General features: G+C 37.0%; 1 protein-coding gene across 5 annotated transcripts in view; it reads right to left on the reverse strand.

The window, feature by feature from the left end:
* The window catches only part of LOC124264711 (calcium/calmodulin-dependent 3',5'-cyclic nucleotide phosphodiesterase 1A-like), a 424386-nt gene that overhangs the window by 33919 nt on the left and 364128 nt on the right, over window positions 1-26339 (reverse strand). For all 5 annotated transcript variants that reach the window (XM_046699479.1, XM_046699478.1, XM_046699477.1 and 2 more), the window contains 4 exons: window positions 10704-10811; window positions 7480-7654; window positions 6503-6616; window positions 903-920 (listed from right to left, as the gene is read on the reverse strand). In XM_046699479.1, the coding sequence (XP_046555435.1) occupies window positions 903-920; window positions 6503-6616; window positions 7480-7654; window positions 10704-10811 (415 nt within the window). The remainder of the gene's footprint in view (window positions 1-902; window positions 921-6502; window positions 6617-7479; window positions 7655-10703; window positions 10812-26339) is intronic.

Genomic DNA, 26339 nt, shown 5'->3' on the forward strand with positions numbered 1-26339 from the left:
CAATGGAATTATGTTAATGGTGTTAATAGTGAAATTGGCATGAAATTGACGATGTTAATTGCATATCAATCATGGTGACGAGGACTAACACATACACAAGGGTGAAAAACATACATCAAAGACTGGTTCTTCAAACAGGGATGAAAACAGCGGACGAATGAAAAAACAGACTGTGTTTCTTTATTTTTAGATCGGACAAAAATCGAACACATCCTTCACAGGCTCCAGACTTGCAAATGAAGATGCTGTTGTGGATGAGATTTTTTTTCTCATATGACAACAATGATGTCGCATTTGCATGATGAAAAATATATACAAATCTACAACCAAAATGTCAACACCATGCTAATAACAACCCCAATAACAGTGAAACATCAGAGGATGGTAAATATACTCTTTACAAAAAGAGAGGGATGTGTAGGATTTGACACATTTTGGCAAAGAAATGTTATTTTAGCTTTTGAAATGTGCAAATGCATGATGTTTTCAGAAAGAAACCAGAATAAAACACCACTTTGCGGAATCAAATTGCCAAATTTTCTTTTTTTTTCATCAAAGCAGCAACATTATTTCATGCAGGCGCATGATTTACTTTTAAATTCCTTAAAAAGATAACCTCATAAAATTCAGCGAATTTAACCCTAACTGAGTGATCACTGCCTCACTAAAGCAGTATTAGGTTACCTTTTTCTGATGTTAAAAAGATGTTCTAACATCAATTGCTGATTCATGACACACATCTTAAATTGCATCACACAACTTTGTGAACAATCCTTTAAAATAGCTCCACAATTCAATTTTACAAATTAATATTTTTAAAAATCTCTGATGTTTCAAAGTCGATGGACAGTATATTCTACCAGCGCAGACTAAGTGCAGTTCTACGTGCGGTCGTAACATACCTCTCCAAGGTCGCGGGTCTGCGATAAATCAAATCAAGTAATTATTCACCTCATTTATATTCATATTTCATTATGCTATTTTCATATGTCAAAACAAACTAATAACAGGAATTGATATCCTGGAATTCAAACACAACAACCATCAAATTAGACACAAATCAATTGGTGGAAAGAGGAGCCAAAATAATTTTGTTAAGTTTTATAACAAAATTATATTTTCAGGACTTCAAACTATTTTTCATTCATTGTCAAACAATTTTTAAACAAAAATCAGAAAAAGCCTTTTTACCAGAATATTGTTCTCTTATACCACATATTTAAACTGCATCATGGCAACTGGATTGTTTCTGGTCCAGGCAAACAATTAGTTGATATGATGATCAACTATCAATGCTGTCATGGATCAAAAACACAAATTGAGCCAGGGCAATCACTGTAGACACATCCAATCACGTTGTCACTAGTTAGCTGTTCATTGCGTATCAGCGCAATGCCTGCATGCCTCTACCGTACATCGGAAAATAGAAATTCAGAGGCCATTCATTACATTATGAAAGTGTCAGTATCATGACCAACTGCTACAAGCTTCCTCATTAACTATAATCAATGAACCATTTAAAAACTTATAAAAATATTCTCAGTCTGTTAATATGAGCTAGTTCATGATCATTCACATGGAAATACAAAATGACATAAAATGAACTAATTTCCTACCATATGCCACAATACATGGATCTGACATAATGTAATACATGTAGTTTCATACTCCCAAATAACAATTAGAACTGTTGGAACATTCCAGACTTGTAGAGAGAAACATTAAGCATTAACAGACCAGCGAATGACCCAATACATCTGTGGTTAATACCTTGCAACACTGAAAGTACTCCCTTTAATCCCTTTACAATTACTAAATATCCCAGACAAATTTAACACAATTTACATAAGAATAAACCATTGTTCTTAAATGGTTCTAGCATCTACATACAAAGATACCTTTGTGTTGTTGATTGAAATAGACACATGTATGTTGCAGTCCGCACTGATACACGTACATGTACTACGGACTTAATGAGTGTTGTAAAATATGACAATGACATTAGTATGTATGCAGCCTTGTTCCAGGCATATCCAGGAAGCAGGCCATCACCTAAGATTCGAGACAGTGATCTATCAGCACTTGACAAGATACTGGTTTTCCTGAAGGCAAGAAGCGTGTATTTTCATCTAAAGGGTGTCACTTTAGAACTAGCCGTAGCCAACCTCACAGCGACAGATGTTTGATTATGGTGAATATCAATAATTGTATAACTCTGTATCGGCTGGTTATATGTAAAACATTTGCCTATCATGAAACCCTGTCAAAGATATGAGTCTATCACGCCGTCTACTGTATAATCTGAGGGGATGTATGATCACATTCAGGTCGTCAATATCAGAAACGTCAATTTCTTGATTTGCCTATCAACAGATTATGAATTATATTCATGATGAGTGATGAAACATACAACAGTCACAATAAAGTGATCATCTTGTCTATGTATCGACAGCAATGTCACAGTTCAGAATGAATATTCATAAGTAAAGTGCAATGACTTTACGTTCCCCGATACCATCACAGAGAGTAAGTGAGTGAGTTAAGCTTGTCCGTTTTGAATAGATTTTTAAACAGGACTCACTAATTCTTTAACTTTATCAGTATCGTGAAGAGCGTTATTATGAGGGATGACTGTAATTAGGGTTAAGCTAAGACCCTTTTGACTATCATGCCTAAGTTAACGGTAATGCTAAGTTTTAGCACCACATGTCTGCAAGTGGAGGAAGTGGAGATTCATACAAGCATTGGGTATTGTGGAGGCAAACCTGAAAACAAGGACCTTTGGGATTCAAAACCACATGAATTCTGTACTGCACATTGCAGCAGCTTAGACATATGAGGCGCCTATGGTCAATTCACTACCAAAGTTCTGTGATTGGTTCTAAAAATAGATACAACGTGTGGGCTTAAATTAATTCTAATTTTCACTAGTCTTAAATTTCAACCTACTTAAAATCAAGGGTCCTGGATCTAAATCTTTAAAGTTTCACATTTGCTCTATGACAAAGACCTTGGATAATTTCAAAAACTGCTGGGCAGCAAAACATGACCACAATTTGTTTTTCTATAATTTATATTTCTAAAAGGATCTAGATCCATATCAAATCAAAATTTATAGTTAGCTACCCTAATATCAAATGAATCAATTCTTAAAACTAGAATCACATTAATATTTGTCTAAGTCCATGTATATTTATACCATCAACCATTCCTCCATCTCTTCTCCCAACATCCCAGTATCTGATTCTTGAAGCAAACCACTCAGAATGGTCAGCTTGTAGCTGGACTTCTGGATATACACACAGCATGGTCATTTGTTTGGATGGTCAAATCTTGAGTCCACACGCTTCAGGAAATTAGAATACCCACTTCCAGATCGTTTCAGCAAATCACAGGATATTAGGACCCTCACCTTTCCCCGACCAAACTACGGACATGTTTGGACACAGTACCAGGAGGAATGGAAAATCAACAGAATTGGGGTCGGACCTGGTGTCAAGTCGGCACTTGATGAGTTTGTCAGGAGTGCTAACTAATGGGTATTTGTTATCTTCATGGCTACAAGTGGGATGTCGGATATAATCTGGCTCAGTAGCCAGATTCTTATGATGGCCATGCTACCCACAAACCATTATTTTTAGGTAAAGATAGCAGAATGTCCTTGAGACAGCCAATACAGTCTTAAAAGTCTTTTTTATCAGCAGACAAGAACATATTTATCAGTAACATTCACAATATTTTGTGGCCAATGAAAGCCAATATATTGGGGGGGTTTGTATGAGAATTTAAAACTGTGGTATGTGAATTAAGCGATGAATAAGTAACTCATGAAACAGTCTGCAATTAAAGCATGTGTCCAAAGAGAGTCTAGCAATTTCATATAAGTCTATTACATTTACTTAATAACAGTCAGTATAATAATGATAATGATAATAAAGTAAGATTACAGCTGAGTTTAGGCTAGTAGACTCAAAAGTTATTTTACACAGGCCAATAAAATAGAAAATACTTTCTTATACAGACGCCATGGATTCCAGAACTTTTAATCATTATTTAATTCTAACTTTTGCAATTGTTAAGCCAAAGAATATTATTCATATGTTAACAGCAACTATGTGATTTTATTCATAATATTAAATATATATCCTGGATATTTGAAATGTAAAGCTTGTTTTAAAACAAATCAGGCTGAGATCTGAATGTTGGTGGAGTGACCACATATTTCACATACACTATCCTTAGCTGGATTATTATCCCACTTGATCCGGTGGATCATCTGATACACCATCACACTCCCTATTTCACTAATGTTGTTGGGCGAATGATGGAAAAGCTCTCTAACAGTTCGATAAAGCCATTCAATTATGACAAACATGTGCAGAGGCTCATGGGAACCGAAGTTGAGCGAGATTTCTGCCCTCATTAATTACATGATGTCCATTTGAATGCAACATACACTGAATCTATGAATTCTCTCATGCCATGGAAGTTCTTGCACACATTAATGAGAATATTCCGAGAAGGGGACATGACCCTTTTGTGGTTCCTATCGCACAGTCGTTATTAGGTTTGGTGCTGTAAGCAGATCCCGCTGGTCAGTAGTAGAACCTCGCACATTCGATAAAGGACGCAAATTAATTAGATTGGCTCAATCGCGAACTATCGACAAAGTCCAAAATACTGCAAGAGCTTTCGTCATACTTAAAAGAGCACACAGCTTGTTTGGCACTCTGTTCAACATCCTTCATTATACCTTCTAGTTGGGTGAATACTCTCCAAGAAATTTCTAATTTCATTTGTTCAGAGTTATAAACAGTCACTAAATATGTCTGAAATAGAATTTGTCCCTTAAAAAGCACAAATCTTTTAGAATGTTACTTTGGTTTCTGAAAGCCTTTTTCAAATGATTGATGAAAAGACATGGAACTTATGGCATTTTCTCTAACCAAATGATCCACTTGGTACAACAACGTGTTTTATTTGAGACGCCTCATTTATTTTAAGCTAATCTTCACATTTTGAGATGAAGAAACTATTTCATGGAACAGTCACCTCTATTTTCTAAGTCTTGAATTCTTGATTTGTTTTTCAAAGACATTAATATGTCAGTAAAAATGGAAAAGCTGAAACAATAATTGGGTAGAGAAGCAGAGGACTATCTGAACCAGAGTGCCGGCAACGGTGCCGGTGCCAAAATGGTAAAATAGTACAGCATACAGATACTGTACATTGATTGCAAGGGTTATAACTGCTCTAACTGATTGTTTGTAACAAAAGTTTGTTTTGAAAGTAAACAATGGCTTTATACCATTTTTAAACTACACCTTTTTAGTTCATCAAAGATGCCTGAAATATTTTTCATTTGCTCATCTATCAAACAAACTTGAAATTGTTCTTAACACTGGACAATGTGAAAACATATAAGCAGGATCATAAGATGAAGTCTACACAATAGCAAACCAGTACGGCAAATACTGGCTTTGGTCAAACATTGCATCAAGGCCATAGTCACAGATCAAGAGTAGATGGAATGATGCTAATTTAAATAGTATGACTATGATCTCAAGTAGATAATAAACATTTCTCAATGTCATACATCAAACATCAAAATGAACACAAAATGTTGACAGAAAACTTTGGAGCCTGGTCTGCCACTTTAAACCACTAGTCTGAAGACCGAGTCTAGTAAATATATGTTCAGTCTAGTAAGATCAGTCACCACAAGTTCAAATATATAGATAAAGGGTCACTGAAAACAATAGCATGACCATAAAATGTTTGATTTCCCATATGTATATCTAAATGTGTAGATTTTCCCAACATGAAAACTTATATCATTTGTTGAATGAACTTGAGATGATTTATTTTTATTTAAGATCTGAAAGATCATTACATCCTGCTGGCCTGTGGCAGAGATACTAGTCTGAGCGCAAGGAACTCTGGGTAGGAGAGTGGATCAAACCTGGAAGTCTCTCTTATTTTGGTTCACATGTATTACATCATCAAAAGTGATGATGTCAATGTGTTGTTGCAATAACAACAGCCAAAGTTGTATCCCAAATATTTATCCAACATTTTATTGAAAGTAAATTTTTCATTGACTTAGTTGATTGTTTTTTAAATACAGGTTTCATTTTGTGTAAGATGGCAAGAAAAGAGAAATAGAGAAATCAATATCAAATCAAACTGTTGAAGATTTCATGATGAACAGACAAAAGATAATATTGCGATGAGCAAGGGTTGAAGCTGGAAATTTGTTTTGATTTACAACAGTCTTATAAAAATGCAGTGTTTGATTTCCATTTATTTCTCATCTTAATGATTTTTGGGTCATTTGGAAAATATAATATTTTTATTCCAACATTCTAAAATGGAACCTCTGTAACAGAAAGTTACACAACAATCTATGCTAATTGGAAATGTTCAGATACATTTCCCATGCAATAAGAATGGAATACACACAAAATATGTAATGTATCACACTAATGTAAACACTTCTTACCTCGTCTCATCTATGTACACGGATTCTAACACTGATGCTGCATATTCCAAGTTATTCTTTAAATCTTCTTTGGATAAATCATCTTTTTCTAACCTCCGCACAAGTTGCCGTAATCTGACGCAAACAAGAAGAATGATAATTACTATAACAACACTACTACGAACAATATTCCGTTAACAAACTTTAGCAAGTACCTAACAATGGCAATGTAAAAATAGTTGAAAAAACAGTTAATACAACTTTATATTCACTCCCACTGTAGTCACTAATTATTCTGCGAGGTATTTGCACTACAAACTCACTTATAACAGATAAACCAGTGGTTGATAGTCGGAGCAATTATTTATTACATCACTGTATATAATAGGAACATTTTTATCATAAGTGTTTTCTAGCCTGGCTGGGTAGGGAATGAGTATTGCATATTTTAACGATTTCCCTCAGTAAAACAGAAAGCATTAACATTATACAGAATCTGGTGCACAAAAAAAAAAAAAATTAAATTAAAAACACTAAACATTTTTTTAGAGCAAGTACTGCATGACAAGCGCAAAACATAGATGTGTAATTTACATTATCCTGATCAGGGACAGATTAAAGAAAATGACTGCACAAAATATTTGACTAACAGAAAGATTAAACTTGAAGATTGTGCAAATGTTGCCGAAGTAAAGCTTGTATTTTTTGCCACAGTCAGCAATATTGCAGCCAAATGACAAGATTGGGACCATCAGATCAAGATCAAGGCTGTCAGGGTACAATCCACAATCAGGTACCAATCATATAAACGTCAAAATGTGTGAAACAAACAATCATTAGAATAACTTTCAAAAAGTGGACCCTATGAGTTAATTGTTTAATTCATTTAGTGTGTTTTGATCATCATATGTACATATTTCTACTTCAGAGTAACATTGCACAAGGGACATAACTCTATCCAGCTGTAGAAGAGCACAATGCAGAGTTCCTTCCCCTACCTGACTGAACATGCATGGGAGGCTTCAGGAGCATCAACTCCAGGGAGTTTGTCCACGCCAACATCGACGGAGGCGTAGGACTCCACACTGTCGATGCTGATGCTGGAAGCCCGGCTGCTGCTACTCCCCGTCTTCCGGGAGTTGGTTCTCCGTAACACTGTGAGAGATCCCGTTCCTGGAATACACAACATGGTGAGTGAGTGAGTGAGTGAGTGAGTGAGTGAGTGGTGAGTGATATCATGGCATGTGAGTGAGTGAGTGGTGATCAGCAACTCAAACAAAGTGACTGGGTATCAGCAACTCAAACAAACTAAAAGTAGGACACAGAAGAGTGAGTTTGGTTTTATGCCCCTTTTAGCAATATTCCAGCAATATCACGGCAAAGACACCAAAAATGAGCTTCACACATTGTACCCATGTGGGGAATCGAACCTTGGTCTTTGATGTGATCAGCGAACGCTTTAACCACAAGGCTACCCCACATCCCTACCCTGGATGTGTGTGGATCAGTTTGTTTTTGTCTTTTTTGTTGTGTATTGTTCTATTCTTGAAAAAATACGACTGGCGGATCCGTAAAACAAGAAATAATATTGGTCTGGCCTGAACAAGAATACAGCAAAGGCTATTAATATAATCATTGGACCCCACAACCAGAGAAGTTTCAGTTTGTTTTTGTCATTTTGTTGACAGGTATCCCATACAAAGATCATACACAATTATTTTAAACAACCAATCCCAAGTATTTACAAACTACTTTCATTTGTTCCATGAAATTGTTTTTTTCTGTATGGCCTCAAGCATGTCTTTCTCTGTATTTGATGAGTAATCCTTAAACAAACTGTAGTTTAGGATAAACAGTAACATATGATCAAACTCAAGCTAAAGGTACCACATAAAACATGGGATTTGACACACTTCAATCACTTGACCACATTATAGTTTTTTTGAAGTTCCAAAGCTATTTGAACAGAATTACCAAACAGGAACGATTCAATCCGACAAAGTGGGCTATTGAAATTCACAAAAGTAGGAATTTTCTATAGATTACTCATGAAGAAACTGCTTAAAATAACATCCCGATCATAACTGATTCATGTATAAATAAACCAAAATGACAAGCAGAAATTGACTTGGCCATTGATGGCGGACATGGTGTCACTTAATTAACCCCTTGGAATCGTCTATTGTAAAGATACATAAATTTATGAATATGGGAGATATGCTTGCAATGAACGCAGCCGAAATGACGTGCAATCAATGCATATGGATCATATTCTTATTTCCTGGTGCCCTACATCACAATATTTCCTACTCTAGAGTGATTTACGCGAACTCATGTGTGACGTCAAGAGACTTAGCCAGATGGCGTTTGCAATAAACTTGATTTATAAACGTAGCAAGGAGTTTGCAATTACAAGCTCAGGTAATTTGGTAACACTCAAGTTTAAATCAATTGAATGGCATTTCTCTGGAATACGTCCTAATTATGGTCTCATTGCATGCATTGACTTGTTCATGTCTAAGTGTTCCGATCACTGTTGGTTGATGTTTAGATTAAGGAAAGCGGATTGCACATAGTCTTACCAAGATTGCTGGCATAATGAAGAGTCTGTCAGAAATAGATGAGGGAAGGTTCATAATTTATGCCTAGGAGGGGTGATGATGATTTTATAAGAAGCATGTACAATGTGAATGACCACCCTCAAATTTATGTTCAAAGAAAGTGACCCCTGTATGTCAGTTACAAAATCAATGACACCTTCCCCACTACATGTGTACAAAACTGATGACCCCCCTACCTCCCCAGAACAAAATGGGTGACCCCCTTAAAATCAGCATCATCTCCCCAGACATAATTTATGATTGGTCCCTAAGCTTTATGACTATGTTCTTGATTTAAGAACATGGTGGACACAAAATACATTGAAGTTACTTCTTATGAATATACAAGTAAGGTTTTGAATCACGATCAGCAGATCCCTCCATGGATGAGGCACACCAAACTGGGTGGCAATATGTATCGGGATATATTGAGCAGTGAAGTGACACTGATGGCGCATGTAGGTCCTATGTTATAGTTCTGTAAAGGCCAGACCAATTTTATTTCTTGTTTTAAGGAATTTTGTCTTCAGAAAATCTAAAGGCAGGAGGAAAAAAAAATAAACATAAAATCACCAGTCAAAGTAATATTACTTCAAAACACTCAAACTATGTTACTTTTGGCAATTTATGAAGTGTATATCGAGCAAAAAACAATCTAAAAACAAAATTCCATGTATGTTTACATTTTTGGCCAATAAAAACATTAGGATTTATTTTTTGAGCGTGGAAAATAATTTTTTAAATTTTTTTCTTATTCTTGAAAAAATACGACAGGCAGATCCATAAAACAAAAACTAAAATTGGTCTGGCCTAACAGCAATCTCAAATTAGGTTGGGTTGTTGGAGATTCTTTCTTTCATTCTCATACAATTTATAATATGTAAAGTAGGCTGTTTTGTGAATGCATTATAAAGGGAAACATTAGTTGTGAATAAAAGTCTGTGTAGGTTTTAACATAAACCATAGAGATAATCACAATTCTTGTTATATGTTTTTTACCCAATATACTGGTACTCTATTGCAATATGTGAATGAGTGAATGAGTATAGTTTTACGCCACTTTTAGCAATATTCCAGCAATATCATGGCGGGGGACACCAGAAATATGCTTCACACATTGTACCCATGTGGGGAATTGAACCTGGGTCTTCAGCATTACGAGCCAATGCTTCAACCACTAGGCTACCCCACCACCCCTATTGCAATATGTATTGCTTGCATGTCGCGGTATACTGGTATCCTGGTAATACGGTGCAGCCCCGACCAGTATGCAACACGTGGCATCTTTCGCCATTGAGCCACTTGTGTCCTCCATGAGAAGATGTGAGTGAGTGAGTTTAGTTTTATGCCGCACTCAGCAATATTCCAGCGATATGGCGGCAGTCTGTAAATAATCGAGTCTGGACCAGACAATCCAGTGATCAACAGCATGAGCATCGATCTGCGCAATTGGGAACCGATGACATGTGTCAACCAAGTCAGCGAGCCTGACCACCCGATCCTTGTTAGTCACCTCTTTTGACAAGCATAGTCACCTTTTGTGGCAAGCATGGGTTGCTGAAGACCTGATCTACCCCCGGGTCTTCACAGGTCTCCATGAGAAGAAAGATGTAGTGACTTACGTGAAAGCTGCCCATTCCTGGCTGTGGCTGTTGCTGCTGCTGCTGTGGCAGCCGCTGACGATGACCCCACACTGCTGTCATCTTTTGACTTGTCAGGTGGGTTTGCCACTGAAAACCACAACATGTCAATGTCATCGGATGTCATTGGAACATGAAAGCATGTAAAAATCTTCTTCATCCTAAAGCAAATGTTTCAAGATAAGAAAAAATGAATGCACCAAGATTTAATTCTCTCGACTAATAGATCTAACGACCATGGCTAAACCAATTTGGAAACCCTACGACATCAAGGCAGCTTGCGAAGAAGCCATAACTTCCATATATCTTTCTTAATGACTTCCTCGAACTATATTCAATTATATGATGAAACATTTGTGACGCAGGTCGAATTAAGCTCCATTAACAACGAGAGACAACAAAAAACTCATGCACCTTTAATATTTTTTAAACTTCAGATCCCTTTTTAAGCCACTTAAGCCAAAAACAGCATGGCGACCAGTTTCTGCAGCGAGTATTTCCCCAATGAGAGCCTGTCGACAGTATGGTCATAACGAAGTCGTGAAACACCACCGAAACTTCAATGCATTTTAAAACAGCAGTGATTTGCCTCTCTCCACTAGCCAGGAACCTTCCTGTGATTGCTCGTCTACACATATTACAATCGCTCTGTTGCATTCCGATTTGCTTTGGCAATTTGTGTGGCATTGTGGAGCTGGATAGAACGTTGGGTGTGGAGGCCGGCCTTCACGGAGCCAGGGTGCTTAAATCCTCTCTTTAAACAAGGATCTAGGAGAGCTGGTCATAGTTGTAATTTTCTATCAATTTTGTCTGAAAGTTGTCACAGATCAAAGAGGGTGTTCAGACATAGGCCTAAAACTGCAGTGTGAACAAAGCAGCAAATCCTCCGTGCATCTAAACTTGTCCATTAGGGCCAAGAAGGAGCCAGTACAAGGTGGTGACAACCAGGAATATCCCTTTCAGTTAGAATACTGACTGGATCACGTGTATTGCAGCGATCTTTCCCTTTAAGTTTTCCCAATATCTTTGGTTACCCAGGTCTGTGAGTCAGTGAGTCAGTGAGGGAGTGAGTGAGTGAGTGAGTGGGGTGAGTGAGTGTTTGAGTGAGTGAGTGAGTGAGTGAGGGAGTGAGTCAGTGAGGAGTGAGTGAGTCAGTCAGTCAGTGAATGAGAGTGAGTGAAAGGGTGGGTGGGGTTTGGTAGAGTGAGTGAGTGTGTGAGTGAGTGACAGATGAATTACGGATATGTGGGAAGGTAAATGAGAAACTGAAAGAGTTCAGCCTGGTCAAGTATAAGTGTCAGATAGACAAGAAAGTGATAGCACGAGCATTGACCTCTGAAATCTATACAACAAAACACACAGCACAGATCCATAAAGTCACAGTATGAAGATACACATGGGTGTTAAGCAAACTTAGAGGGTCAAAACACCTTAAAACAGGTGTTGTAAACATAAAAGATTAACATAGAAATGTTCTTAAAAATCTACCTCGCACATGCTAAAATTTTACTGGGCCTTGTAAAGGAGCTAAATCTTGTAAAAGTCATATGTATAATAATAACTGTCTCAATGAAAGAACAATAGCAAGCATTTACAGTTTGCTATTTCAAAACAAAAATTACATTGAATGCAAGAAGAATGAACTGCCCCCATGTTTCCAAAACAGACAGTATCCCAATTGCGTAGATCAATGTTCATGCTGTTGATCACTGGGTTGTCTGGTCCAGACTCAATTATTTACAGACCACCGCCATGTAACTGGAATATTGCTGAGTGCGGCATAAAACTAAACTCACTCACTGGCTCACTCCCAAAACAGTGACCAGCATTCACATATGGAAGATTTTGAGTTTTAGATTTGGATTTGACACATATATTTGACTAAATTTGATGTAAAAGCCTGTCCAAGGTGTCTTTACTGACTAAGCTGAAAATATACACACTAAAGACCAAACATTTGACCGACTACTGACTACCCCCATCTGGACCCTCAAGTGTCATTGTTCCCAATATCATATGAAAATACCTGCGACAAAATGAACAAAAATAACAGTGAAGATACATGGTCCTAATAATAAGTTTTTTATGTGTTCTGGTTCTCTTACATATGCATGTTATTCATATAAGGCAACTAGTTTGACCATCCAATCACCATTCTAATTTACCCGTCGTCTGAATCTGTTGGTCATCCGCAGATCCATCATTTAAACAGCATAACATCACATTTAATATCAGACTATACAAGGGAACAATCTTTTGCCTCAGAAGGTTTGACGAGCATTCGTTGACTGACTTATGACAAATCAATCACATGTCTTCACTCCAAGATGACAACGGTCTTTTATTCCAATTAAGAAACAAATTACAACCAACACCTCTTTATGCCTTCAATTCAAACCTAAGCTGACAATTTCGTTATTGCATAATGATCAGACGACAGACAGATCGTATATGGATTCCGGGATCTGTTCACAGAAATTAGGCTCAGCGAGCAGTCGGAACCTATTCATAATGCATTGTGTCTAAATGCCGTGATTGCTACAATCAGATACATTACCCCATGTTTAATCAAGCAGGGGGGGCTGCAACTTCATCTCAAACATCCACCCACACAGACTTGCATGTTGAAACCACTTTCAAGAATGACAGGAAATGTTCTCACTAAGTAAAGACATCAGATTCGACAGATCAAAGCAATGCATTTTTCCTTCTCACAGATCCAGGTCTAAAAACAGATTGAACCTGTCACTGTTTTTCTATAGGAAAGGGCACTACATCATAATTTCTCTAACTGTAAAAATTCAGAGTGCTTCTGACACATTTTTGTTTCCTCTATAGCTTGATAATTGGGTTTTTGACTTTAAAAACATTCTTTTTCATAAGCTGATAGATGACCAAGTGTAAACAAAAAACAATCTTGTTTCCTGTGGTGAAGAGTTTCAAAACCATCTGATATCCGTTTTGTTTGGCCCATAAAATACTGAAACCCTAGATACTGTGACACGAGTTCTGTTACCATGGCTACTGTATCAGAGGATATAAACTGATACTAACATCAGTGCTCTTGTGATTGCAGATATTTTTCACAATCTGTAGTATCCATACAGATGTACAGACATAAGCCATAGCTTCCACACAGATGTACACACACACAAAACCTGTAGCTTCCACACAGATGTACACACACACATACACACAGACTGTAACTTCCACACAGATGTACACACACACAAACTGTAACTTCCACACAGATGTACACACACACAAACTGTTAGCTTCCACACAGATGTACACACACACACAAACTGTAACTTCCACACAGATGTACACACACACAAACTGTAGATTCCACACAGATGTACACACACACTGTTGCATCCACACAGATTCACACACACAATCTGTAGCTTCCACACAGATGTACACACACAAACTGTTGCATCCACACAGATTCACACATACAAACTGTAGATTCCACACAGATGTACACACACAAACTGTTGCATCCACACAGATTCACACACACAATCTGTAGCTTCCCACACAAATTTACACACACAATCTGTAGCATCCACACAGATTTACACACACAACCTGTAGCATCCACACATATTTACACACACAAACTGTTGGATGCACACAGATTCACACACACACACAAACTGTTGCATCCACACAGATTTACAAGCACAATCTGTAGCATCCACACAGAATCTGTAGTATGCATTCAAATGTACACACAGATGCACACATAATGTGACAACAACACAAAAACCAGAAATGCATGCACACAGACATACAAACAGGACAATAACACATGCTCTGCTCCGATGAGGACATGCAAATTTTTCGCTGTAAGTCAATGTGGGACTTCATTCCAAGAATTAATCAAGCTAACAAGTGAAGACGCAATCTCATCATGCTCTGGGCAACATAAAGCTGTTATCTGGGCGACTGCTGTACAAAGCTCGAACGTGTCCACTCTAAGTTTTAAGCACGCCACTTTGAGCTCTAAGCTCATTCAGTGATTGTCTATTTTCCTTGGCTAGCTGCAAGGTTTCCCTTAAGAACACAGATCAGTTCAGGGAAGATAATATTGCAGTGTGTCTGATTAAATTCCTCATCCCCCATCGTTAGTTACCCTAAATAAGACCGGGACATCTAAACAAATCATCAAAGTCCGTCTTGGGCACAAGCAGAATCTAGGCTTCATCTCCAGAAAACTAAGTCCTAACTAACTAAATCTCCTTTCAAATAGATTGTACCACCATTGACGCTGACAGAGCGATCTCTCTTACCTATTAGCTCTTAAAAGCACTATAACAATATGCATGTTTTCACTATAACAAATATGCATGTGTAAGGTGCATTTTCAACCAAAAGAGTTGTCATTATATTTGCAAAATGAATATTTTAAATAAGACGAGTTTTAATTATGCAACATATAATCATTCAAAAATTCACTTTTCGGTTTGGAGACAAAATAAGATAAATTTGAGTTATCTTGAAAGATGTCAATTTACACACCACCGACAAAAAAAGACAAAAATTAATTTGAAATAATTATCTTAATTCATGAACATAAACAAAATATAAACACAAGATCACATTCTCCAGTGAGGTGAAACATAAACATTGGCCATTACACTGGGTATAATTAATGATTAGTTAGTCATACCTTCAGCAGCACCAGCCACGCACACAAACGTAAATGCCATACTGTTGTCGTGATTTGATAACTTTACACAAATATTGTTTCAGCGTCTGGCTGGGGCTCAAGTCTGATTGATAACAGACAGGATAATCTGTTATCACATGAAGATGAAAATGACAGATCAAACCCCAAGGATCAATAAGTCGAGATAACGAATCAACCACGGTGTTTTTTTCCAATGGTTATGATCAAAAGCATGGGTTCTAATCATAAACAGTTGCGTTTGGTTTCCATGACAATGTCTGTTGCCATTAATCAGACGAAGTACCCCATGTTTGATCAAAATAATGGAGACCATTCTGGTCCTAATTATGGTTGATTTATTCTAATCAAATATCCAAAGCTGCTGTTATAATTGCCAAACCTGCTTCTGTTTACAATGCTGTTTCCAGTGATCAAGTGGTACAAAGTATACCTATCATGGCCGACTTCAACATGTCCTCTTTTTGTGCTTCAGAACTGAAAATCGAATTTCTAAAGTGACGCAATTTCTAATCAAACCATTTCTTAACCTGCAATGGGTTTTTTTTTCAAGGTAATATAATTACCGGAAACCCTTCTGTGAAGATTAATGAAACTTACTGGAGACGACTTGTGCTGTTCTAAAATTTTAATCATTGTTAATTGTCTATGAAAAGTATCATTAATCACATGAGATGACTTCAAAGATGATGTCGTTTGAAAAATTGATGATCACATCTGTCAAATGATGGATCCGCTTATCATGATTGATTGTTAATGCTCTTCATCATGTCCATCAATTATATTTTGTTGTCATGGAAATCAGAACAATGGAAGCATTGAATCACTCCAGCATTTGAATATTTATCTTTGTATGCAAATTAATTGTTGGGGGTATTTTAGAACCAAGCAATATTAGAAAGATGCACTGCTTTCATATGGTCAATACATAAGCAGATGTACTGCTTTCATGAGGTGAATACATAGGCAGATGCACTGCTTTCATGAGGTCAAATACATAGGCAGATGCACTGCTTTCATATGGTCAATACATAGGCAGATGCACTGCTTTCATGAGGTGAATACATAGGCAGATGCACTGCTTTCATATGGTCAATACATAGGCAGATTCACTGCTTTCATGAGATGAATAATAGACAGATGTACTACTTTCATGAGGTGAATAATAGACAGATGCACTACTTTCATTAGGTGAATAACAGCTGACAGATGTACTACTTTCATGAGGTGAATAACAGACAGAAGCACTATTTTCATGACGTGAATAATAAACAGATGCACTACTTTCATGAGGTGAATAATAGACAGATGCACTACTTTCATGAGGTGAATAATAGACAGATGCACTACTTTCATGAGTGAATAAGAGAGTAGCACTACTTATTGCAGGGTGTAATAGACAGATGCACTATTTTAGTGTGGTGAATAACAGACAGAAGCATGACTTTCATGAGTGAATAACAGACAGATGCACAACTTTCATGACTGAATAACAGACAGGCGCACTACTTATTGTGATGTGTAATAAACAGATGCATTATTTTAGTGCAGTGAATAACAGACAGATGCACTACTTCATGCGGAGTGTAACAGACAGAGGCACTATTTTCATATGGTGTCTAACATAAAGATGCACTACTTTCATGAGATACACATATCTGGAAAAGACATAAGAATGTTTTCCCTCTAATACTTCATCAAGAAATGTTTAATCGGGGACAAATGTTCAACCACTTTATACAATCACAAGCTATAACAGTCATCGGGTGTTTTCTTAGTAAAGGACATGTAGTTCTTTTCAGAGTCTTGCACATATTCTTTACTCATATTTAGAATTGGGAATTGGTTAAAATCTTATAATTGATGATTGGTTCATTATAACCGATCAATCATCGAAAAAAATTGGTTAGCGTCATTTTTCAGATTTTCCTATTTAGGTTGTTATTGCAGATATGTATAACATGATGCAACTTGCTACTTTAAATTTATGACTTTCAGAGAGTATTCTAACAATTAAACACGTTTTCAGGCCCTGACAACTTTGAAGACATGTTCCATCGTCAAGTGTTTCAAAGACTAAACCAGCAGTTCCAAAATCATTTGTGTTTGATTATGAGAAAATGTGATCAATTGCTTGGTCATTTAGTCACTGCAACCAATCTTCGATTATTTCAATTAATCTGAACACAAATACTCATATTAGTCTCAACCTTTGGAGATTTTGAAGTCTTTGGTCATATTTGCCTTGTATTCTTTAGTCAAGACAAATGATTTATAACACCCCAACAATGTTTATATAGCCAAAGTTTTTTTCTGTTGTAACTTCACCACAGATTCTTTGGACAAAGACAAATTCTTTGGTTTAGTTTGCCCTTCACCAAATAATCTTCAGTCAAACTACCTAAACTCCACAAGATAATCTTTAATTATGGATAGTTGCTTTCAGTTGTGTTACAAAACTTTTGAGAAAAAATCTGATTCAAGGACAATCATTTACATAAATGCCTCTTTTCATTTTTCAACACATTAGAAATGATTTGGTAAAAAAAAGGTGCTCTTTTGAAGAAAAAAATTTAATGAAGCATCTTCAGTCAGGAAGAAATGTTTTTCCAAGGCCAAGGCTATCATAAATCTAAGCAATAGGTTTTACTAATCACATGGTCAAGACAGTCAATGATGATACACATATATCATCATCATCATCATCATCATGGTCGTCATCCCCATGCTTCTTCAAATAAATCATACATATATTACTCCCAATGCTTTATGTCCATGATCCTCTGTCTGAGATTAGACAAACTATGTCAAGATTCTATATTAGTGTGCCACATACTCTCACTACGGATTTACATTATTTTGAAACATAAACGGCAGATTTTCTCCAATAAATACTAAATGAAGTGTGCATTACACATCTAGTTATGAGTAGTTAATGAGATCTAATTCTGTAAAAACACCAAAAATAGCATGTCCACAAATCTATGCAGAAGTACACAAGTTAGTGTTCATGGTATATCTGGCATTAGGTGTTAATATTTTTTCTTCATTTTCTTAAAAATTTAAGTTAATACTATTAAAGCAAATTCTGTTGCGTCTATTTTCAATATTTAGGTCAATATGATGCAACATTTGATCAAAACCATGCCCTAATAAACATTGTTTTAAAAAAGGATATTAGTATACATTTCTCATAACAAACATTGCTTAATTTTCAGACAGCAATCCAAATAATGTTTAAAGAGTGACAAACATTTGGCCAACCTTCAGCCCACTAAAATATACATACTCAACTTAAGGTGAGGTGAGGTGAAATTGGGTTTTACGTCGTGCTTGAGAATATTTCGCTCATATGACAACGTGCATGTGTGTGTATGTGTATGTGCGACTGCTTGTACTAGCCCAGACTTAAAGGTCACATGCAACGTAAAACACAACTTTGCAGATTCTGATACCTTTTGGTATGGACTTACCGAAACAAATCATCAAAAATGCAAATTCAACTTATAAAGTTGAAAAATAACGCGATGAAAAAACCCACGCGAAATCGGAGTTCTGGAAAACTGGTTTCAACAGCTGGGCTGCATTCATAGCACGTGCGCAGTGAAATAGGTTCGCACAACTTGAAAGCGGGCTGTCCGGTGAATACTCGGTGAAGGCTTTGGTGTGAGCTATTTTCCTAATGTTTTGTTGATATCTCACAGGCGCGAGCTTTTTATATGTTAAGACAGTAAATAAACTGTTTATATAATTTCATTTGTCTATTTCACCACACGTTCTTCTTACCGAGTCACTTTCTCAGTTCGATACTTAAAAGCAATGTTATTATTTAGCGTTGACAGAATTTCTAACTGTGATATAGATATGTCGTTGTCACAGACTAAACTCAATGTCTTGTTTTATTGACACCTGTGTGTCTGCCTGCCTGTCTGCTAATGACAATATTCAATACACAACTGCGATCACTGACCACATGCAATATGAACTTAACACCAATCAGGCTATACACCCTAAACAAAATGCATTGATTTATGGCCCGAGTTCGGTCTCTGTCACATTATGTAATTACACAGACAAGCAGGTGTGATACTTGAATACATGACATGTTATGATGTCTGTTGATTGCAAAATGTTATACACAAAAAATGAGCATGTATTTACAAAACCCAACATCTCTATATATACACACACAATGAGCCGTGAGGGCATCTGCAAATGAACCAGCCGTTACACTTGAGTGCACACCCACCCGCTCTGACTGGGTTCGGTATCCCGGCTGCTTCGTTTCTTGGGAAGTAAACCCAAGTACACAATATTGCACTTTTGATTTGCGATTGTATGCTTATAATTTTGTTTATATGTTTTTTCATAACCAGCAATGTATATTATATGTCATGAATAAGTGATAATTGCGTTTTAATTATGGTTGATTTTTTGGTTGCATGTGACCTTTAAGCTGGTTTTATAGTGCTAGCCCACTGAGATACCATGCCGCAGTGAAGCATAAATACCCCACTCAGACACATTATACTGACTCCAAGTCGACCAGTCCGTGTTGTACCCATTAATGCTGAGAGCCAGGCAGGGACCAACAAGTACCATATTTTAATGTCTTTTGGTATGACACGGTCAGGGATCGAACCCGCGACCTTCCGCTCTCCGGGCGGATGCTCAAACCACTACACCACGAAGGCGGTCACTCAACTTAAGAGTTCATCATTACTGTGAACATTTGATCAAATCACGAGTCTTCACACCCAAACAAACAACAAACCAGTCAAAACATCTGAAAGTAAGCCATTCAGCTGGAGGTCCTAAAGCCATACTTTGCCTATTATCAGTGGACAGGGAAATGTAATTACTTTTATCAGTCTTTCATTACCATCACTGTCACCATCAGGACAAACTGAGCCCTTTGTAATTACTGGTCAGGTGATAATTGTCTTCAGACAAGGGACAGGGCACAGTAGGGACAGCGACATCAGATAGATGCAAGCTCGTCCTCCCTTCGTCCTCCCCTCGGGCCTTATCACAGTTGTACTGCAAAATGAGGACAAGGCTCTGTCTCGTACATCACCTCATGCCATTGAAAGAAGGATGTGCCAAAACAATATTTGCAGGTCTGCGTTATAACTAGATGAATTAATTGCAAGTGATTCCAAGCAATTTCTATTGGTCTTAATATTACACACATGAAATAATAGCCTGTGTCCACTAGCATACTCAGTTTTCCAGTTGGCTGATGATAGGATAGGCTGGCTTTACATTATATAGCTGACAATGTCAATGATAATGAATTAAGTTCTTGAAAGGCATTTACAAGTTGGACGAACATGAATACATGACACGCTTTATGGATACCAACTTCTATATATTTACATTATATAGCTGACAATGTCAATGATAATGAATTAAGTTCTTGAAAGGCATTTACAAGTTGGACGAACATGAATACATGATATGTTTTATGGGAAACAACTTCTTTTTATTCTTTATACATTTCAGAGCTAATTCTTGCTGATAATGAATTGTTACCAACATTAAGTATGTAAGCTTATCTGAAGTTCTCATTGTTGAATTAATTATTCATAAGAATTCACTTCAACATGTTTTAGTATTATTTTTGTAATGATGATCATTGTTCTGATTATTATCATAAATGTAGAAACCACTGCATATACTTAGCATAAATCTACATAGCAGATTACAGAGTGTTTACACCAGTTTTTACATACATAAACAAATAATTGCAAAAACTGTTGAAATTAATTCTTAATTTACTTTTAAAGATTTTTATATTGAAAAATTCTTATCTTAGGAAACATTATAGAGTAATGTGGGGAATCAAATGAATCTGGCTCAATAAGATGTACTGCAACCCACTATGTTTTCAACTGAACAGTTGATAAAAACAAACTGCAATGATATTGCTGGAATATTCCTAAAAGTGGCATAAAACTAAACTCACTCACTCACTGATACAAAAAGTTAAGATTTAATGAAACTGTCAAATGGAAACATCTGTGCAGTAAATTCATTGATCTAGATATTTCCTGGAACCACTTTTTCTTTGATGTCGGTGATAGAATTATAAATGTTTTTCAATGTGAAGCTTGGGTCTAACCATTAGCATATGGACATATCCCACAAATAAGGACTGACAGAATTCCAATAAATCAGTTACAAAATGCATTTACTTGGTACCAATTTTTCATGCACCATCAACATAGGTTTAAAAGCTCATTCTCTTCCCTTGTTTCTTATCATTAAAACCACGTCAATTTCATGTTAATATCACATCAACGTGTTATCAACATGAATTCATTCACGGCTGACCAAATCCCAAGTCTTTAATTTCACATCCCATACTAACTCAAGCAGGGATCTACTCTTGACAGCTCATCCATTTCCTAACGATGACCATTTCCAGATAGCACAGTTACAGCAACCCTCACAGATAGGAATTAACTGCTAAATTAACCTGCTTCTTTAAATACAGCTTGCTAAATTTTGTCAATTCATCCTTAAATGATATGATCTAATTGTGAAATTGACCTCCTTCTGCAGCCCCCTATCACCAAGGATAGTTTTGACAGCTATGGATATCTGCAGATGATAAACACTTGCAATTGTGATTTACTTGTCAAAACTTGAGACGCAAATATGAAGGTCGGCATACCCAATGGCGACATTACGACAAATATTTGACATTAATCGTAATATGAATTCCATTACATGAAAATCAAATTTCCTTTTGGCCAAAATATGGATATGGAATTGTATTAGAATTGCATCACTAGATATCTCTATATTCCTGGGTGTCACGCACATGTACGCTGGGCAATTCCTGACAATGTGAAATTAGATTTACAAAGTTTTAAGTGGACTTTTCATTTAATGAGGAGCTTCATTTGCCTCATAATATTGAATCAGTATGTAAACCTATTCATTAGCAGCAAATCTGACACCAGCAAGACATTTGGTCTTCAAATGGATAGACTTCCCACTGTCAGAGTAAAATGAAGATTATGTCCAAATTGAAATATACATTATGTCAAAAATCAAATTTCTAAAGAAGAGCAGATTCTGATTTGATATTTGATTAACAGGCGCCAATAAACCTCAACATGCGACTAACTTTCTGCAAATGAGATATGAAAAATGGAACTTAAATATCAAATTTTCAAATGTCAAAACTTATTAGTAACAAAATAATGAAGTCATGGTTTGGGTTCTTTGTCTTTGGTGAATCCCCAAAATGTAACCAAGGTTTTACAAAAGTAGATGTGTTGATTCTTTGGTCCAGGAATAAGAATGGTAACTTATCATGCTTCTATCAAAGTACAACTTAACTGTCAACAAAATGTGCCCGATAAATAAATGCTTACATAACTGACAGAAAAGGAAATGGCACAGGGAGATGAATAGAGTTCAACAGGATGATGAACTGAGCATGCCAGGAAGACAAAGTGGGCATGATAGGAAGACAAAGTGGGCATGACAGGAAGACAAACTGGGCATGACAGGAAGACAAACTAGGCATGACAGGAAGACAAAGTGGGCATGACAGGAAGACAAAGTGGGCATGACAAAATGACAAAGTAGGCATGACAGGAAGACAAGCTTGGCATGGCAGGGTGATGAACTGAGCATGACAGGAAGACAAAGTAGGCATGACAGGAATACAAAGTAGGCATGACAGGAAGACAAAGTAGGCATGACAGGAATACAAAGTGGGCATGACAAAATGACAAAGTAGGCATGACAGGAAGAAAAGCTTGGCATGGCAGGGTGATGAACTGAGCAGACAGGAAGACAAAGTAGGCATGACAGGAAGACAAAGTGGGCATGACAGGAAGACAAAGTGGGCATGACAGGAAGAAAAGCTTGGCATGGCAGGGTGATGAACTGAGCAGACAGGAAGACAAAGTAGGCATGACAAGGAAGACAAAGTGGGCATGACAGGAAGACAAAGTGGGCATGACAGGAAGACAAAGTGGGCATGACAGGAAGACAAGCTTGGCATGGCAGGGTGATGAACTGATGCATGACAGAAGCTGACTTGTTGGCAAAGTGTTCCTGTGTGTCAGTCTACAACATTACTAGCAGAGATTTGCTTTCAAGGACAAACAGGCAACTTTATAAATACTACTAATAATGATAATAAATCAGAAACACAGGCCATATTGTCTTGTTACACATGTCAATTCAACTACCTTTCACCTACTTCCATGTATCACAGATGGATTCTATAAAACCAATAAAAATAATCTTGCTTTTAGCTCCCAACAGAGAAATCTGGTATTTTGGCCATTCTTCAACCAATCCTCCCATGACTACAACCCTGCTAGAACCAAGATGAAGAGGGAGATGCTAGAAGCTCAAGATGAGGTTAACATGAATTTGAATAGCTGTCCATGAAGCTGTTGCACAAAGCTACCATCCAAGTTTACGCTGACCAAGGGTTTCTACTTCAACATTACCCTAGGAGTCTCCAGGCTGAAGTATCCATTCAGGCACTCAAGCATCCATCTCTACCTCATTTAACAGAATTGCTTAAATTGGGGGATTAGTATCAAAGGGGAATATTTGTGTCTGGGTAATGCAATTCATGCTTGTTTCTCTTCAGTATTAAGATTCTATAAGAATGCACTTGTGTAACCAATATGATGGCTGTGACTGTCTTGATGAAAGACTTAAAACGGTCATTACACTCACCTGTCATCCCATGTATCATGCACTAAGTGATCAATAAAACCAATCATATCGGAAAATTAGAATATTAAGCTATGGAGTGACTGAATCTTACCATTCTTAGTGATTCCAATTGTTTCTATTTCTTGAATTAATTCTGCTGAGTTAACAATTAATCAATATGGCAATTACTTCAAGTGATCCAATATCAGAATATGCAAAAAACACAAAAAATTAGTTCATGTGTTTTTTATTTCTGGGGTTAATTAATACGAAAATATCAATATCGGAATAATTTGCACCAACTTGAACTAACAACTACTATAACTAATTGTCCAATTTTAGAATATTTTGGTACCAACTGATACATTATATGGTTTAGACTTTCTGAACATTAGAGCCAATGGCGCTTAATTGCATCAGTTCCTGGTATTCAGTGATGTACCAAAGATGACTACAGCAACCAAACAGTGTGAGTCATTGACCGGCATTTGACCGCACCAGAAATCTGCTGATTTCACAAAAACCATGTCTTCCAGAAGTAAACTTGAAGTGGGTTTAAAGATTCATCCCAATGTTATCTCAACAAATCAGATAACCAAATTGCCCAAAATACCCCAGATGTGTATTCTCTGTAAAAATGTCATGTTTAATTTTCCAGCTGACAAAGTTGGGAAGGTTTTCGCTGAATGATCAGTTGTGAAGGGCATTTATGGCTTCAGTGGCTGGCTGATTAATTGGTGGACATTACAGATAAAACAAGGACGAGGAGCCTGTGACAAGACTCTGTATGGTAACATTGCTCCACACAAGATCCATCCACACACAACATGCAAATTTCTGGAAGAATCCAGTTACGAGTGGAAGGGTAAACAGCAGGCTGTCATGTGAAGGGATCTTCATGATCTTTGTGATCTTAGCCCTATGACTATGGTAAGCCTTAGTTAAGTGATCTACATTGGACCTAGAGCAAAGATCCCTTTGTGCACATGGGTCCTTTTTAAATGAGTGAGTGAGTTTCGTTTTACGCCACACTCAGCAATATTCCAGCTATATGGCGGCGGTCTGTAAATAGTCGAGTCTGGACCAGACAATCCAGTGATCAACAGCATGAGCATCTATCTGCACAATTGTGAACTGATGACATGTGTCAACCAAGTGAGCGAGACTGACCACCTGATCCCGTTAGTCGCCTCTTACGACAAGCATGGGTTACTGAACATCAATTCTAACCCGGATCTTCACGGGTCGGGTCGGGTCCACACATACATAATCCATTGAAAAAAAAATCCTTTGGGGTATGCATTATGTACCTTATTTGCATGCATGTGAGTAGTGTGCCATACTTGTATGCATGTGTGTGATGTGTGCTACATGCGTGTATGTGATATGTGTTACACATGTGTGTGATTTTTGTAACCTGTATGCATGTTTTATGAGTAAGAGATTTCTTCAGAATATGGAAAGGCTTTTGTCACTTTTTAAAATATTTTGTTCACTTATAAAGGCATATTTACATTACTTTTAACATAGAGAGAGCCAGAGTAAGCTTCTCAAATTCAAGGGACATACATCTTTTGGCTATTTATCCAGGTTTCGTATTCTAATGCTACTGTTTTTTGAGCTTAGTGATTATATCATCTGTCACTTTAGGTTCAAGAGAAAATTTGGTCAGGCTGGAAATGCAACCATACATAATACCACACCCCTGTAATAAACATTGGGTAACTTCATAATCTCTAACTTCATAATCTCTAACTTCATAATCTCTAACTTCATAATCTCTAACTTCATAATCTCCAACTTCATAATCTCTCTTCATAATCTAATCTCTAACTTCATAATCTCTAACTTCATAATCTCCAACTTCATAATCTCTAACTTCATAATCTCTAACTTCATCTTGGTTCAGGGACGGTGGGGTAGCCTAGAGGTTAAAGCATTTGCTCGTCACGCCGAAGACACAGGTTTGATTCCCCACATGGGTACAATTTGTGAAGCCTATTTCTGGTGTTCCCTGCCATGATATTGCTGGAATATTGCTAAAAGCAGTGTAAAACAAAACTCACTCACTCATATTGGTTTAAAGAGACACTATGCTTGTCTTGTCTTGCAGTGGAAAGAGATTTACACACCTTGTTACAGACAGTGGCTTCAACAGACAACCCTCTCTGACACTACATCAGCCACTTTCTTCATATCACATGACAAGTTTACCATGACTAAAT

The sequence above is a fragment of the Haliotis rubra genome, unplaced genomic scaffold, assembly GCF_003918875.1.
Source record: "Haliotis rubra isolate DU_JTF1 unplaced genomic scaffold, ASM391887v1 Scf94, whole genome shotgun sequence".
Lineage (NCBI taxonomy): Eukaryota > Metazoa > Mollusca > Gastropoda > Lepetellida > Haliotidae > Haliotis > Haliotis rubra.